Genomic DNA, 18,019 nt, shown 5'->3' on the forward strand with positions numbered 1-18,019 from the left:
GTCAGGTCCATAAATATTGGGACATTGACAAAATTTTCAGATTTTGTCCTCTATTCACCACCACAATGGTTTTGAAATGAAACAAACAAGATGTGCTTTAACTGCAGACTTTCAGATTTAATTTGAGGGTAATTACATCCAAATCGGGTGAACGGTGTAGGAATTACAACAGTTTCAATATGTGCATCCCACTTTTTAAGGGGCCAAAAGTAATGGGACTATCAACTCAAAAGCTATTTCATGGACAGGTGTGGGCTATTCCCTCGTTATTTCATTATCAATTAAGCAGGTAAAAGGTCTGGAGTTGATTCTAGGTGTGACATTTGCATTTGGAATCAGTTGCTGTCAACTCTCAATATGAGATCCAAAGAGCTGTCACTATCAGTGAAGCAAGCCATCATTAGGCTGAAAAATCAAAACAAACCCATCAGAGAGATAGCAAAAACATTAGGTGTGGCCAAATCAATTGTTTGGAACATTCTTAAAAAGAAAGAACGCATCGGAGAGCTCAGCAACACCAAAAGACCCGGAAGACCACAGAAAACAACTGTGGTAGATGACAAAAGAATTATTTCCCTGGTGAAGAAAAACCCCTTCACAACAGTTGGCCAAATCAAGAACACTCTCCAGGAGGTAGATGTATATGTGTCAAAGTCAACAATCAAGAGAAGACTTCACAAGAGTGAATATAGTGGGTTCACCACAAGATGCAAACCATTGGTGAGCCACAAAAACAGGAAGACCAGATTACAGTTTGCCAAACAACATCTAAAAAAGCCATTACAGTTCTGGAACAACATCTATTGACAGATGAGACAAAGATCAACTTGTACCAGAGTGATGGGAAGAGAAGAGAAGGAAAGTAACTGCTCATGATCCAAAACATACCACCTCATCAGTGAAGCATGGTGGTGGTAGTGTCTTGGCGTGGCCATGTATGGCTGCCAATGGAACTGGTTCCCTTGTATTTATTGATGATGTGACTGCTGACAAAAGCAGGAGAATGAATTCTGAAGTGTTTCGGACAATATTATATGCTCATATTCAGTCAAATGCTTCAGAACTCATTAGACAGCGCTTCACGGTGCAGATGGACAATGACCCGAAGCATACTGCAAAAGCAACCAAAGAGTTTTGTAAGGCTAAAAAGTGGAATGTTATGCAATGGCCAAGTCAATCCCCTGACCTGAATCCGATTGAGCATGCATTTCACTTGATGAAGACAAAACTGAAGGAAAAATGCCCCAAGAACAAGCAGGAACTGAAGACATTTGCAGTAGAGGCCTGGCAGAGCATCACCATGGATGAAACCCAGTGTCTGGTGATGTCTATGCATTCCAGACTTCAGGCTGTAATTGTCTGCAAAGGATTTTAAAAAGTGAAAGTTAGATTTAGGATTGTTTAGTTTGTCCCATTACTTTTGGCCCCTTAAAAAGTGGGAGGCACATATAGAAACCGTTGTAATTCCTACACCGTTCACCTGATTTGGATGTAATTACCCTCAAATTAAATCTGAAAGTCTGCAGTTAAATCACATCTTGTTTGTTTAATTTCAAAGCCATTGTGGTGGTGAATAGAGGCCAAAATATGAAAATTCTGTCAATGTCCCAATATTTATGGACCTGACTGTATATATATATATATATATATATATATATATATATATATATACCTCAAAGAATCCGGCACTCACATAACCATGTATATGCAACCACCTTCATTGTCCAGCAATTAGTAAGGCACTACAGGAGTTTTTTAAATCAGCCACGAGAGTATAATAGTTATAAATGCATCATAATCCTCACACAATGTCGTCAACGTTTCTGGGCCGCGCTGAACATAAGGACAGAGGAGATGTATAGCGTATAAAATCCTATAGAATCCCAGAAGAAGGCTTCCATAGGTTTTCATACTCTATAAATCTCCTCTGTCCTGGTGAAGGGGTCCAGTGCGACCCGGAAACGTTGACGACATTGTGTCTATGATGTATCTATAACTATTTTATAAGATATATATATCTTGACAAAGGTTTAGTAAAACTGAAACGTTGATGATATTTGCCATGCTGTGATTCTTTTGAATGATGCCGAGAGTGCCTCAAAAAAAAGTCTATGTGAAGGCAGCAGCTACATTTGTGTTATTTGGAGTGCCTCTCCTTGGATTTTTCTATATATATATATATATATATATATATATATATATATATATACAGTTCCTGCACAATCCGGCACACCCTAAATCTAAACAATACCTGTCCCCGTTGCCTGCTTAACAGAGCGTAACTACTGTGATACGCTGTAAACAGACCCATATGTAAGCGGCCACTCATAGAAGTCAAATAAAGAAAATACACCAGTTGTCTCCTCTGAGTACCGCATATATATATATATATATATATATATATATATATAAATATACCCATATCTAATGAATCCTACATAGAACCCTGCAGTTTGAAGACTTCTCTTCTTTGTCCGCTTGCAATGGCTAATCTACTTTCATGCTAATAATAATTGTCTCTATGTTCATTTCCTTTGTTTCCAATGTTCAGGTTTAAAGCCAAACTTTGGTTGTGTGAGGACCATCCCTTGTCCTTGTCAGAACAGGTGGCACCTATCATTGACCTCATGGCAATAAGCAATGCACTTTTTGCAAAACTTCGTGATTTTATCACTCTCAGGCTACCCCCAGGATTCCCTGTCAAAATTGGTAAGTGATCACCATTGCAAGGCTGTTTGCACTAGGTACCAGCAATGGGCGTTCTGCATTCTACGTGGAATTTAAAACATCCAGGGCCTGATTCAAAGATGGACGCAAAGGCGATTACGTATGCAGATCGAGCGATTGTTTGCCATTGCGTATACATATAAGCCGCGCTGCACAGCAATCGCATTGCGATTACGGATTCACAGAGGAATCCATCGCATAGTGAGTGACAGGTTGTCAGCGTTTGGGGGTGGTAAAGGGGGTGGTCAATAAAACCCAGGCGTGTCTGACCGTTTAAAGGCCATTACACGGGCGGGCTTAAATTAGTCCTTGCGATCTCCTACGCAGCATGAGAGCCCTCTGCCTGTCAGGAGAGCTGCAGTGTTTGTGGCTGGTCAGACCTACCGCAAGGACAAGATGGCTGCTCGATGTGTGTCAATATTACCGATATTTATGCAGGTAGGCGACGTACGCACATGAGAAGGCAGCGGTGTGCGTCCCTGTGCTCGGGTAATCTTTGTAACTATTAGCATGTTTTCGCAGCTGCGTTGCATACGAAATCGCAACTGCGATTGCATTAGCGTCCATCTCTGAATCATGCCCTTAGTCCACAGTCACTAATTAGCGACAACTACTATAAAGTCTAGGCTTTCAAATTTTGTGGAAAAAAAAGTGTTAAAATACGGGGGGGTGCCGACCCCCGTATATTGGTTTGGGTTTTGGATCTGTATCTCCTTGGTTTTGGATCTGGATTTGGTTTTGCAAACCATCCTCAAGTGTTTTGGTTTTGGATCTGGATTTTTTAAATAAAAGATAGATAAAAAGTTTTAAAAACAGCTAAAATCATATAATTTATGCAATCCAAAACCCGAAATTCGGATTTAAAATCCGAATTCAAAACCGCAATAAGATCAGAACCGTGACTCGGATTTACCCGAATCTCCTCAGGAGATCAGAATCACGACTCGGATTTACCCGGATTATCAAAATTCAGGTGGATTCGGATTTCTGGAGAACCGAACCGCACATCTCTAGTTAAAATATACTTTATTGGTTTTGCAGCTTTGGAACAATGTATTACACCATCAGCATATGCAGGACCATTTCTTGACACCTTCTAACACTTCTAATCAAAGTTGTTGGTGTATCTTAATTGCATTGTTGATCTCAAAAGATTACAGAAGGCTTGAACCAGAGATTTACATTAAACCGATGTTTAGCACAAATATTCATAGTTTCAGGCTCTGTGTATGCACAGCTGTAGACGTCAGGTGAGAGTCTGCAGCTGATTGGGAGTGTGGAGGGGGGGCATTCCAGAAAACGGGGGCGTGCCAAAGCCAGTGGATGTGTGGTTTAGCCGGACATCCTGAGAAACCTGAGGGTTACTTAGATATCCGATGCCGGCCCAATGTTCTTGCAGGGGATCCGATGCTGCGTCTATGATGCAGCTGTGGATCACGGGAAGTCAGCAGTGGGTGTCTTTTAACCATATCCTGCAGCTTTTACATATTTTAGCGCAGCAGCTGCCGCTTTACCGAACCTCTATTAATCCGGCCCAGAGTTTTCTCATTTTGGACATTATGAATCGTCATAACATATACAGTATATGCAGTCAGTAAAATGACCAGTATGGACACTATAATCAGGCTAAGAAGCGGAAGAGCTGGAATTTTGGCTGCTTGCACATTGCTGCGCCAGTGCAGAAATCTTTGTTCCAAATATCCATAAACCTGTCCTGAAGTAGATAACCCCTATATCTACATCTCGCTTAAAGTGGTACTGTAATCAAACATGTGTGACATTTTTGATTGCCATCAATTGTTTTACCCATTTTTGTTTCATACTGTAAATGCCGATTCTAACAATGTCTGGAGGGCCTCTTGGTTTCTGGGAGTCCTCTCATAACTAACAATGTCTGGAGGGCCTCTTGGTTTCTGGGAGTCCTCTCATAGCTAACAATGTCTGGAGGGCCTCTTGGTTTCTGGGAGTCCTCTCATAGCTAACAATGTCTGGAGGGCCACTTGGTTTCTGGGAGTCCTCTCAGAGCCATATTTATCATAATTTGCATTTTAAATGCGATTGTGATGTGATAATATTGATTAATATCACATATATTGGTCAACAAGTTGATGTGTTTGAAGCAGAAAAAATGGGCAAACGAAAGGAACAGAGTTACTTTAACAAGGGCCAAATTGTAGCCTGGACAACTGGGTTAGAGAATCTTCAAAACGGCAGGACTTGTGCGGTGTTCATGTTATGCAGTGGTTCGTCCCTACCAAAAGTGGCCCCTAGGCTCATTGTTGCGCCCGTAGGGAGAGAAGGCTAGCCCATCTGATCCCATCCCCCAGAAGAGATACTGTAGAACAAATCGCTGAAAAAGGCTATGAGAAAATGGTGTCACAACACACAGTGCATTGCAGCTTGCTGGGTATGGGGCTGCATAGCCGCAGACCAGTCAGAGTGCCCATGCTGGCCCAGCCCTGAAAGCTCCTGCAATGGGCTCATGGGTGTCAGAACTATCATGGAGCAATGAAAGAAGGTGGCCTATCTGATGTATCATGTTTTCTTCTAAATCAAGTGGACTAGACAGCCAGGTACATCATTTACCAGGGGAAGAGATGGCACCATCAGATGTACACTATGGGAAGGCAAGCCAGTGGAGGCAGTTATGCTCTGGGCAATGTTCTGCTGGAAATCTTGGATCCTGGCATTCATGTGGATGTTACTTTGACACATACCAACAATGTTGCCAATCAAGTACACCCCTTTATGGCAACGGTATTCCGTGATGGCAATGGCCTCTTTCAGTTGGATATTTTACCCTGCTACACTGCAAAACTTGTTCAGGAATAGTTTGAGGAACATGGCAAAGAGAATGGCTTGAGGAACATGGCAAAGAGAATGGCTTGAGGAACATGGCAAAGAGAATGGCTTGAGGAACATGGCAAAAAGTTCAAGGTGTTGACTTGGCTTCCAAATTCCCCAGATCTCACTGCAATTGGGATGTGCTGGACAAACAAGTCTGAGCCATGGAGGCCCCACCTCGCAATTTACAGGACTTAAAGGATCTTGGTGCAAGACACATAAAAAATAATTGTAGGTGGAGTACAGCAAGTGTCCTCTAGTCTGATATTTTCCAAGCATATACTTATATACACTTTTATTAAAAGTTAAAGAAAAATGTTAAAGAAAAATTTACTAGTTTCCATACTTGTCAGTATGTCTGTCTTCTGTGTGTAGACTTTTATATAGATGTCTCCACAACTTCAATCATAGATCACCAATTTCTGCAGCACGCATCAGGTTACACAGGAAACTGACTGGCACCCAATATAAACCGGAACACCAAGTAGTATTTGGATTTTTTACTGGTTAACTGTGACTATTGGGTTCATATTGCTTAACCGCAAACCCTCTCATTGCTTGATACGTACATATTCAGCCAGTGAAAGGGGATGAAAGCAAACCCTCCTGTGACCTAATTCCTATAGTGACTACAGGTTGCTTTACCATTCTCAGAGATAGAGAGAGAGATAAGATTTGAGTTAGCATTATTCTCATTGCTTAGCGTTTCTTAGTTACTAGAAAGAAACTATTGGTTGGCAAAGGTGAGGATGTATGCTAAATCATTTCCATGACTATTTTCGCCAGTGTTTAGTATTATGTGCAGTACATATATAGGATGATCACATTATTATATTCTTCCTACAGAAATTCCTATATTCCACATCCTGAATGCACGCATCACATTTGGGAACCTGAATGGATGTGATGAGCCAGTGTCATCTCTTCGCCAGAGCCCCAGCAGTGAGGCCCCCTCGCCAAGCAGTGACTCCTGCAGTGTTAGCAGCACCAGCTCTATAAGTATGACGCCAAAGCAGGGGGAGACGGGACAGAGGGACTCCAACAGTATGTGTCAGACTTCAGCACTGGGGTTGAGGAGGTCCTGAGAAGGGGTGACCATAGAGGGAATTACCATTAGCTCTGCCTCATGTCACCCATGGATTATAGATGGGGAGGTAGCATGAACCACCAACATTTCAGATGGCTCCACCAGGCCTCCACCTTCACTGCTTTGCCTGAATACATATGCAGAATTGGCTGCTTGCATAACAGTGTTTGTGTGCTGTAAGCGCAACGGAAACCATATATATCAGATGGTCAGCAAACCTCAGTTTATTATGTTCCCTGTCCACTTTACCTGGGTGATAGTCATTTGCCTTTGTATTGGTGGGTTTGCAGCTTCTGGACGCGGATGTGAGATGGACCAGTCTCTGTTTGAAGCCCCTCGCGGGTACAGTGTGGTGGGGAGTTACCGTGAGAGTATGCGAGAGGAGGAGGATGACCTGCTCCAATTTGCCATCCAGCAGAGTTTGCTAGAAGCTGGTAGTGAATACGACCAGGTAAGATCTAGTAGCAGCCTCACACTCAAATGAATGCTCCCACACCTCTTAGGTTGTATGCTCATTTGGATATGTCCATCCTTTCTCTTCATGTCATTGAGGGGATCAGGATACAAACAAATGTCATACAATGTCATATTGGTACTTTATAAATAAAAGATAATTGTGTAATAAAGAAGTGATAGTTAATAAACATGAAAATGTTCGCTAACATAATTTTTGTACCATAATGCAACTTTTGGCAGATGCTAATGCTGACAATGCTTGGGATAGATTTGGATTTGTACACTGCTTAGTATCAGCCCTTTCCCTCGTGTGCAAGTGTGCGTCTGACTGTGCAAGGACGCCCACTTTGTGCTTGTCACAGCGAACAGGTGCCCGGCTCCCTCCTAACCGAGTGCTTGTTCTCCCCCATGTGGCTGCGGTGCTGTGGACAGCAGGTGTTGATCTCCTACTGTCCGGCACCCACCTCAGTCTTCTGCCTCCTCTCTGGATAGCGTCTGTAGGGCTAGCTAACACACCTTCTCTCCGGCAGCTCCTTCCGCTGGCGGCAGCAGACTTTCCCATAGGGAGGTGCACACTCTGTGTTATATTTAAAGGGATAGGGACACCAAATGTTATGTCACATTTGGCGCCAAATTCAAATCTACTCCCTATATAAGTTAGTCTCTGAGCACTATTCAGTTCTACAGTATTAGGCTCACTACCTGATCTCCAGCATCTGTTCTGCTAGAACTCCCAGTGTACTTTCTGTGTTCTGATCTGGTCCGTCTGGCGATTCTCCTCGGCTGCTCCATTGGACCTGCTTCTTGTAACTTCCTGGCTCCAACTTTGGCTTCTCCTGAACTCCATTATGCCTGTCCCCGGGTACCACACTGCCCGCCTGCTTTTGACCCATTTCTGACAACCACTATTCAGTACGCCTCATGGCACCAGATACTGCCTACCTTCGTTTTCTCCAGACGTACAACTCCGTACATTAGGAATCTAGTCAGAGGACCACAACCTGCATATTGGGCACAGCTAAGCCCAAACACACTTGCAGGGGTCCCTAGTGAAATCCACCTATACTGTGTGTTAGACCCCACAACCCTGTTCTGGGTATTTGTAAATCCTACAAGTATGGCTGACATCCATTCTATCCCTGCGAGAGTTGTGACTATGCATCTTGGTGTGTCTTTAGGCACGAACCATCGGACGTACCACCGAAGTTGCACTTGCCCCATGCTAGGTACAGATTCTCCATCATGTATTACCTCCAATGTAAGCAATTAAGCATCTGAGTTTACAACCAGTTATGCGACACTCCCAAAGCACGCACATACAGTAAGATAGTGCTTCTGTGAGCGTCTGAGTACCACCTCCCTGGAACACACAGTACATTTCTAATACTGTGTGTCTCAATCGCAATTGCGACTCCGTGCGGCCGCCCCGTGGGACACATGCGCTGTGCGAATTCTTAGTAACTTAGAAGCATGTGCTGTTGAAAAAACTAGGGCCATTTACGAGAATATCTGCATTGCATTGACTCAGAATCAGACCCAATATGTTTGTTGAAAAGATGATGATTTGATGGCAGAACAATTAGATTAGTGGCCAGTGTCATAGTTCCCCCTGCACAGCTTGAAATTAAAAGCACAAGTAGTGTTTTGCTTTGTGGTTTTCAAACCAGCTGCATCAGCAGGTGCCATGTTGGCGCAGTAGGACATGTATGTAGAGTGCATAAGATCTCGCCCTCTAGAATTAAAAACGTTTTTCAAATTCAAGTTCTGTTAGAGATGCAGCCAAAGTATTAAAGCTTTTAGTACTACACATATTATTATTACAATATTGTGATTGGATCTACGTATAAGAAGAAATACAGTATTGACAAATATAAACAGTATTGAGTACTACAAATATTACAGTAACATTTATCTTATATGATGCACAGGCCATACGGTTCTACACACAATGAAACAAAAGCAGAATACAGGAAAATGTACTTATTTATTGTGCATCTCTGACCTACACCAAGGGGTGTTTTCATCAGTTTCGGCCACTAGATATAAAGGGTCAATAATATTAAATACAAAACACACCTTGCTTTGTGTTAAATATTATTGCTTATTTAAATCCAGAGGGCGAAACCACTGCAGACGTGGCCGCGTTGAATAGCGCTGCTTAGTAAATTTACCTCCTAAAGTATTTACAGATCTTGCAGGGGAACCAAAATGTTTGTATATATAATCATTTCTGTATAACGACTTTACAGGTAACCATTTGGGAAGCTCTTACGAACAGCAAACCAGGAACACGCCCAATGTCAAATGAAGGGCGGAAAGGAGAGAGGTTTGTAAAGCAATAATTCAAGAGCATAAACTACTTATGTGAGCGGCAGGTCACACTGCTGCTTGTCATACTCACAATTAGTAGGACATTTCTGCTGTCTACAGTATGTTACATTTCATTATAAATCCTCCTAGAAATGCATTTTATAGCTTTGCTGGAAGAATCATCCTTTTCCTGTTAAGGGTACCTCTAGAGCATCGGTGGGCAATAAGCGGCCTCCCAGCTGCTGTTGAACTACACATCCCAGAATGCCATGCAACACTTTTAGCATGTTCATTTAGCAAAACTGGCAGGGCATGCTGGGAATTTATTTAACTTTTAAAAAACACTGTAAGAATTATTTTCTCTCATACTACGTCTAGGAACATGGAAAATGTGGCTACCCTATATCTGGCATGTTCTACTAAAAAAATTAAAAACACTCAGACATTTGTGGGATCAAAGCACTACAGAAGCCTGGACATACCTTAAATATGTATGTACCTGGTATCTCATGCATGGAAGGTTACAGCCTAACAATCAGTCAAATATGTTACATAACAAATACAAATGTGTAACTATTCCATGTACAGTAAGTCGTTCATACATATATTGTGATAAAACATAATAACCTCTTATGCTAAGCTTAACTTCTAAATGAAATAACCACACAGACAATGATAGCTTAGGTCAAATTAGAATTGGTTTTATTTACTAAATTGCAAATTTTATTAAAAAGGGTGGCAAAAGAAGGCGCTACCACTACCTAGCTCTAGCCCATATAAATCTTACTACAAAAAACTGGGGGACGACTAAAACGCCCCCACCTCTCAAAAATGCGTAACCTGTGCTGTGCAAGTCTCACCGCCCCTTACTTTGGCACAGTCCGGACACGTCCGCAAAGAATAGTGCCCGATTGTCCAACCCACATAGGTAGGACCCACTCGCCGTCCTTCAAAAGGGCAAGTGCTTCACAACGACCGCTTACGCCACATGTGGCCGCTGGTTAGTAGCGCCTTCCCGCCCACTAATCTAATAAATTTTAGTAAGACAAACAACATAAAGACAAACACACGGTTTTGGGCAGGGAGGGTGGGGCTTCCAACTGAAAAAGAGGCAGAACCTTATTCAAATTCCTCCTTAAATAGTACAACCTAAATGTACACGCCCCTAACTACCTTAATTGGCTAACCCTAAATGATAACCAAATACCTCACAAACTAGAATCTGCCTAGCAACAGCTTCTTTAGGCTACCCATCACAAATAATGTAGAACTCTTAAACAGTCTCCAGCTTAGGCATCCCTCGTCTAGTCTAAGGCGTTCATACATATATTGTGATAAAACATAATAACCTCTTATGCTAAGCTTAACTTCTAAATGAAATAACCACACAGACAACGATAGCTTAGGTCAAATTAGAATTGGTTTTATTTACTAAATTGCAAACTTAATTAAAAAGGGTGGCAAAAGAAGGCGCTACCACTACCTAGCTCTAGCCCATATAAATCTTACTACAAAAAACTGGGGGACGACTAAAACGCCCCCACCTCTCAAAAATGCGTAACCTGTGCTGTGCAAGTCTCACCGCCCCTTACTTTGGCACAGTCCGGACACGTCCGCAAAGAATAGTGCCCGATTGTCCAACCCACATAGGTAGGACCCACTCGCCGTCCTTCAAAAGGGCAAGTGCTTCACAACGACCGCTTACGCCACATGTGGCCGCTGGTTAGTAGCGCCTTCCCGCCCACTAATCTAATAAATTTTAGTAAGACAAACAACATAAAGACAAACACACGGTTTTGGGCAGGGAGGGTGGGGCTTCCAACTGAAAAAGAGGCAGAACCTTATTCAAATTCCTCCTTAAATAGTACAACCTAAATGTACACGCCCCTAACTACCTTAATTGGCTAACCCTAAATGATAACCAAATACCTCACAAACTAGAATCTGCCTAGCAACAGCTTCTTTAGGCTACCCATCACAAATAATGTAGAACTCTTAAACAGTCTCCAGCTTAGGCATCCCTCGTCTAGTCTAAGGCGTTCATACATATATTGTGATAAAACATAATAACCTCTTATGCTAAGCTTAACTTCTAAATGAAATAACCACACAGACAATGATAGCTTAGGTCAAATTAGAATTGGTTTTATTTACTAAATTGCAAACTTAATTAAAAAGGGTGGCAAAAGAAGGCGCTACCACTACCTAGCTCTAGCCCATATAAATCTTACTACAAAAAACTGGGGGACAACTAAAACGCCCCCACCTCTCAAAAATGCGTAACCTGCGCTGTGCAAGTCTCACCGCCCCTTACTTTGGCACAGTCCGGACACTTCCGCAAAGAATAGTGCCCGATTGTCCAACCCACATAGGTAGGACCCACTCGCCGTCCTTCAAAAGGGCAAGTGCTTCACAACGACCGCTTACGCCACATGTGGCCGCTGGTTAGTAGCGCCTTCCCGCCACGCCAGGTTCCATGAACCGCAGCCTGCCACCCAACAACAAAAAAGCTAATCAAAAACAGAAAAAATACCTTTAAGAAAAATTCCCATCCCCAAAGGTGATAAATGTACCCCATCTGACCTAAAATAGTGGGCATTCTCCAGAACCAAAAGAGGGTGCCTAATTACAACACCCCCGGCAGCCGACACCAACTTAGCCACTGCAATATTTATCTTCTTTCTGGCTTTGTTCAAAGCAACCACATCTACAGACCCTCTCCAATTAAAACGGGGTACAATTTCTGACCATGCTAAACGTACCCCCGGCCAATGGGACAACACCCTATCCAAATCCTCTCTGACTCTCAGTATCAACTCGATGCCTTTGATCTGACCTACATCATTACCTCCTAAATGTATAATCAACCAATCAGGACGGCCCCATTGCTTCTCATGGTCAAAAAGCAGACCCAAAAGGGAATCCCAATGCAATCCTCGAACTCCTAACCATCTCACTGTGCGGCCGCCTATTAGCATACCTGCTCTTTTAGCTAGGGGGTGTCTTTCAGCCCAAAACATATAGGAAAGGCCCACCAGCCATACTTGCTCCGCAGAGCCCGTGGATGCTGAAAAAGAAAACACCTAACCGTCAGATAATGTACTTGTGAACCCAAAACCAATGTAAACGAAAACACATGCGACATACAATGTTAGTACATAAGCCCAGGCGAAGGAGAAAACTTAAAAAACCTCCCGTGGACCACTTGTATAGCCAATTGTAATTAAGGCCCCCGCGGAGGAAAAATTAAAAAAATCCCTTCACACCCCCAGTTTTTGAAAGCTAATCTTTCAAAAACTGACAGGTAAGCAGCGTTTCTGGGTTGGCGCAACATCACAACTTATCGCAACGAACATAACTTTTAAAAGCAGCTGATTTCCACCGCCCCATCTGCTGAATAGCAGCCGCTGGCATTCCTTCAGCCGCAGCGCACGTAGCAGCGCCGATGCGAAACGAGTGAGTACCATAGTCCTCACTCTTCAAGCCCAACGCAAGCAAACATTTCCTAAAAACCGCCGCAAACTGAAATTTCGTAAGAGGGGAAGAATCTACATGAACTAAAAATTGGCAACCACCCGCCGGCTTCGCTTTACTGTAAAGGCCCCCGAGGCGCAAAGGGCAGATGTCGGGTATGGCATGAGATTTAAGGGAAACCCACTTCCCCCGGCCAGTCTGATCCATTTTAGAACGGGGAATTTTACACAAAACTGATTCTTTTTTAATCAGCACGTTTCTGGACAGCAATCCGGTGACCTCCGAACGTTTATTAACCACCACCAGCTCGCTGACCCGAAAGGCCCCGAAAAAAGCAAATGAAAATGCACACCGGAAAAGCAAGGCTTCAAAATCATTTGCAGCCACCGATGGCAATATCGACATAAGGTCCTGAAGCAATCTTAAATCAATGGGCCTGCGGTCATCTGCAGAAGCAGGTCTATCTCTGGCCCAACCTTTTAGAGCCCTAGATAGCACAAATGTTTTGGTGGGATCAGGTCTCTTGTAAAACTTAGAGTAAAAGGAAATGCCGGCTAACGCAGCAGCCATGGCTGCCCTAGATCTACCCCTTTCGTAGTGACCCCAAACAAACACCAACAAGCAATCCTCCTGTGACTTACCCGCATCCCCATACTTAACCCTGTAAGCCTCCCAGTCCTGCCACGCAGATGTGTATGCCCGTAATGTAGATGGTGCCAAGGACTTACACGCCAGTCCAGCTATGCCTGCTCGATAATCTGCCAGACATAAGGAGGACATGTTAAGCCAATAGGGGCAGCCCCAGGCACCAAAATGCGAAACCTAGAAAAATGGAAACGTGGCATCTGCTATGTCATTCTCCACCCCTGGTACGTGTTCTGCTGAAAAATTTATGTTAAACTGCAAACACCTCAGCATCAAATGCCTCAGAAGCCGTAAAGCCTCAGGGGAAGATGAACGCTGATTGTTAACAGCGTGTACTACCCCCAAATTGTCACATCGAAATACTACGCTCTGATTCGCCAATCTGGTGGCCCAAAGCTCCACAGCCACAATTATTGGAAATAACTCCAGCAACAACAGATTGGCCGTGAAACCCCGTGCGACCCATGACAGCGGCCAGCGCGCCACACACCATTCCCCTTGAAAAAATGCTCCGAAACCCGTAGAACCAGCCGCATCAGTAAATAATTGCAAAGTGGAATTAAGAACCCTAGAAGAAGGCCATATGAGTTCCCGGTTAAAATTTGACAAAAAGAAAAACCACACTCGTAGATCATCCTTTATTTCCCTAGAGAGGCGAATGGTATGATGCGGCTTTAGCACACCTGCCGTTGATTTCTCAAGCTTACGGCAAAAAATCCGCCCCATAGGAATAATTCGGCAAGCAAAATTAAAAGAGCCTAAAAGGGATTGCACCTGCTTCAACCGGAGCCTTTCTAGCTGCAAACATTCCTCTATTTGCCCCAAAAGTTTTTGGACCTTATCTGCCGGGAGGCGGCAGCATCCCGCCCTGCTATCGACTTCGATACCCAAATAGGCCAAACAAGAAGTGGGGCCCTCTGTCTTTTCCTGAGCAACTGGAACCCCCAAAACATGAAACAACGAGCTGGCTGAAAACAAAATTTCTTGACAAATCTTGCTGTTTCCTGGACCTATAAAGAGAAAATCGTCTAGATAATGGGCAACACCATAATGACCTGTGCCCGCGACAGTGCACCAGTGAAGGAAAGTGCTGAATTTCTCAAAATAGGCACAAGAAACAGAACACCCCATGGGCAGACATTTATCCACGTAGAATTTACCCTCCAACTTAAAACCCATATAACGCATGGAATCGGGGTGTAGTGGCAGTAGCCGAAAAGCCGATTCGATATCTAACTTTGCCATCAACGCCCCAGGGCCAAAACTGCGAATCAAACACAGTGCGTCGTCAAACAACTGATACCACACCCTGCAAAGCTCCTCGGGAATGGCGTCATTGACCGAGCCCCCGCGTGGGTGAGACAGATGCTGGATTAAACGGAATTTGCCGGGTACTTTCTTGGGTACCACCCCCAGGGGGGAAATGCACAAACCTGGCAGGGATTCTGTATCAAAAGGACCGCACATACGTCCTAATTGAACCTCCGTATCCATTTTCTGCCGCACCACCAGCGGTAACTCCCTCGCTGACCTGAGATTTCTGCGAGCAACTACTTGAAAGGCTACGGAAATGGGTAAACGAAAACCTAAATTAAAACCTTCAAACAAAAACTCAGCATCATCCCGCAAAGGATAACGCGCCAACCACTTACTAAGTTCTTTCAAAATAATGGATGTTGGCGCCCTATTTATTAGCCCCAGCGCTCTCCCGCTGCTCCGAATGGGAAGCACCACCCCCGCCCTTGCAATCCTTGGCTGGGTGTCCTCCCCCACAATTGCGACATGAGTGGCGAAAACAACAATTCGCCCCTCTAGTACATTTCCCATCATTGAAGGCAAAACATTTACCTTTTGCCGTGTACTCTGAGCCGCCCTTCCCTACTCCACTCGGCTTCTTATACAGACTCTCTGATGGGTTTTTATTATGCTGGGTTACCTCTAGCCACACTTCCACGTCTTTTACCCCCAAAGGCATGACCAAATTTCCGTCCTGTTTTACGACTGAATTTTTCGTCGTAATCTCTCCAAACATAACCCCGAGAAGCCAAGAACATATCGTGAGCGAGATAAATGTAATTAAGCATGTTCATGTGCTCTCCAGGACTAGTTTCAAGGTAACAAGCCGCAAACACTAAAACACCCCTCATCCAGCATCCTCCCTAATGCCACCTGTCTTCTTGGCCTTCTCACAATCCTGCCTCATGTCATCTGTGAGAGTAAAAATGTCAATATATTTCCCCTTTCTTATCTTTTCCCGTATTCTCTTCCTGAAACCCCTCGTAATAGCCGTATTGGCGCAATGCACCATATCAGAATATGGTGGCACTTCAGCAGGCGCAGCTATCTTCTCAGGACCCTTGCTCTTTGCTGCTTTCATGAATATGCGGTGCGCAATCAATTTTGCTAATTTCCGCGGACGTTTAGGGGACCCCGACGACTCGCTGCTAGTAGATGAATCAGACGAATAACTGTCATTGGAAATCTGTGCAGATGTATGCTCACCTGTTCCTGAAGGGCCTGGAAGCTCTGAACCCTCCGATATCACTCCTGCCGTCCCCGTAGCATTGCTCCCTGATGCCGCAGCTTCGTCGCGAGACACGTTCCTCTTTCTCCGTTCCCCAGCGTCTGGTACCGCCACGGTTGCTGAAACACTAGGGAGAACATCAGGTGTGGCAAAAGACGTGTTAACATCCACGGAGGACAATGACTCAACAACTGGTGTTGGGGGAGGTGGGGTCGGAGGGATGGGAGGCGCTTGCGGTGCCGTAACCGGAAAATTCTGACTTGATGTGGAAATCGGGCTAAAATAAGGGGCGGAAACCACTGGTGATTGCGGAAAACTCTGCTGCAGCGTGCTTGGCGGGGGATAAACTGGCAACCAGGATCCAGGTGAACCGTAAGCAGGGTGCCAGGAGCCATGTGGGCTACGCGGCTGTTGCGATCCAAAAAGACTCGGCAGACCATAGTGCAGCTGACTAAAATTAGGGGCCGAGGGGGTGTAGGAGGGGTAAGAAACTGTCATGGGGGGAAAAGCGGAATGCTGGGGAAAAACATGGTGCGCTCCTAGGGACCAAGTGGTTTGCACGGCGTGTGGTGAGGAGACCACCGAGGGTAAGTGCGAACTGACCGCATGCGACCCTGACAACTGAAAAAACGGCTGCCGAGCCGTACTGACAGCCGGCACAGCCTGGAAACAAGGGGCATTAACGGGCAAACTGTTAACCACATAACCCGCAAAATTATTAAGCGAGTTTAAATTAGTGGGCTGTTGTTGCAAACAATAACCGGCTGACCATGAGGTTGCAGTGCCCATGGCCTGCACATACGCAGCTGAACCAGCAGGTGGCGCCCTATTCAAAATTCTGACAGGCTCAGCCATCCCAGGAGCCGCAGGGCTCTCCCTCGCAGCTCCTAAGATGGCGCCTGCAGAGGTAGCGGCTGGCAAGGGCCCTGAGACCTCCGCAGAGAGGCCAGGGGTCCCCCCGCCACTCGCCGCTTCATCATTTATTATTAGCACAGCCGGGGATTCCCTGTCCCCGGCATGCGCCCTGTCACCTGACCCCCTACCCGCCCCAGCGTCCACCGCGCAGCCAGGGAGAACACCGGAGCCGCGATGGACGCCAGGACCGCCGGGAGGTGAGCCCAGCAGCTGTGCTGCCGCTGTCGGGGATTCTAAATCCCCGACTCGCGGGGGGTCATCACCCCCCTCCGCCGGCGCGGGGGCACACGCTCGACTCGAGCACGCGCCCGGGCCGCCAAGCTCCACCGCCGCACGGACAGGCAGCGGGGGCCCGGAGGAGGGAAGATGGGGAGCCGCCTTACCTCCCGTTTGGGCAATGGGTTGAACTCCGGCGGGCTCCCCTGGGGAAGGAGGACCCGCCAAAAGGACAGGCCGGCGATAGCCTGCGGCCGCGAGTGGGCGGGCCGCCTCTGCTAAATGGAGGGGGGAGGGTGCTGAAAGCTTGGGACGGGGCATCCTGACTGGGAAAGGGAGGGTAAAGGAAAAACGCACTGTAGGAATAAAAAGGAAAAGGAGTGGTGAAGTAGAGCAGACAGGGGGGGGGGGCTTAAACGATGTTTGAGGTAAAATTAACTAAAGAAAAATGTAAGATACAATATTAAATGAACAAGAATGTTAATAAAAGTGATAAGGAAAATTAGGCTTAAACAGTAGAGGACAGAAAAGCTGGCACAACTCCTGAGGTAATACAAGAGCGATACAGGTTTGACTTATCTGCTTCCAACTGAAAAAGAGGCAGAACCTTATTCAAATTCCTCCTTAAATAGTACAACCTAAATGTACACGCCCCTAACTACCTTAATTGGCTAACCCTAAATGATAACCAAATACCTCACAAACTAGAATCTGCCTAGCAACAGCTTCTTTAGGCTACCCATCACAAATAATGTAGAACTCTTAAACAGTCTCCGGCTTAGGCATCCCTCGTCTAGTCTTAGCATAATACAGTTTCAACA

The 18,019-nt window shown here is 45.1% G+C and overlaps 1 protein-coding gene and 1 pseudogene across 4 annotated transcripts in view; one reads left to right on the plus strand and one right to left on the minus strand.

The window, feature by feature from the left end:
- ANKRD13B (ankyrin repeat domain 13B) overlaps positions 1-18,019 on the plus strand; it is a 249,230-nt gene that overhangs the window by 229,806 nt on the left and 1,405 nt on the right. For 2 of the 4 annotated variants that reach the window (XM_088477768.1, XM_088477769.1), the window contains exons 11-14: positions 2,552-2,709; positions 6,418-6,615; positions 6,949-7,109; positions 9,364-9,440. In XM_088477768.1, coding sequence (XP_088333894.1) covers positions 2,552-2,709; positions 6,418-6,615; positions 6,949-7,109; positions 9,364-9,440 — 594 coding nt within the window. The remainder of the gene's footprint in view (positions 1-2,551; positions 2,710-6,417; positions 6,616-6,948; positions 7,110-9,363; positions 9,441-18,019) is intronic. The other 2 variants (XM_088477771.1, XM_088477770.1) reach the window with 1 other exon arrangement.
- On the minus strand, positions 13,721-16,565 carry LOC148518044 (uncharacterized; annotated as a pseudogene).

This window comes from Taudactylus pleione, unplaced genomic scaffold (assembly GCF_031769625.1).
Source record: "Taudactylus pleione unplaced genomic scaffold, aTauple2 ptg000203l, whole genome shotgun sequence".
Classification (NCBI taxonomy): Eukaryota; Metazoa; Chordata; class Amphibia; order Anura; family Myobatrachidae; genus Taudactylus; species Taudactylus pleione.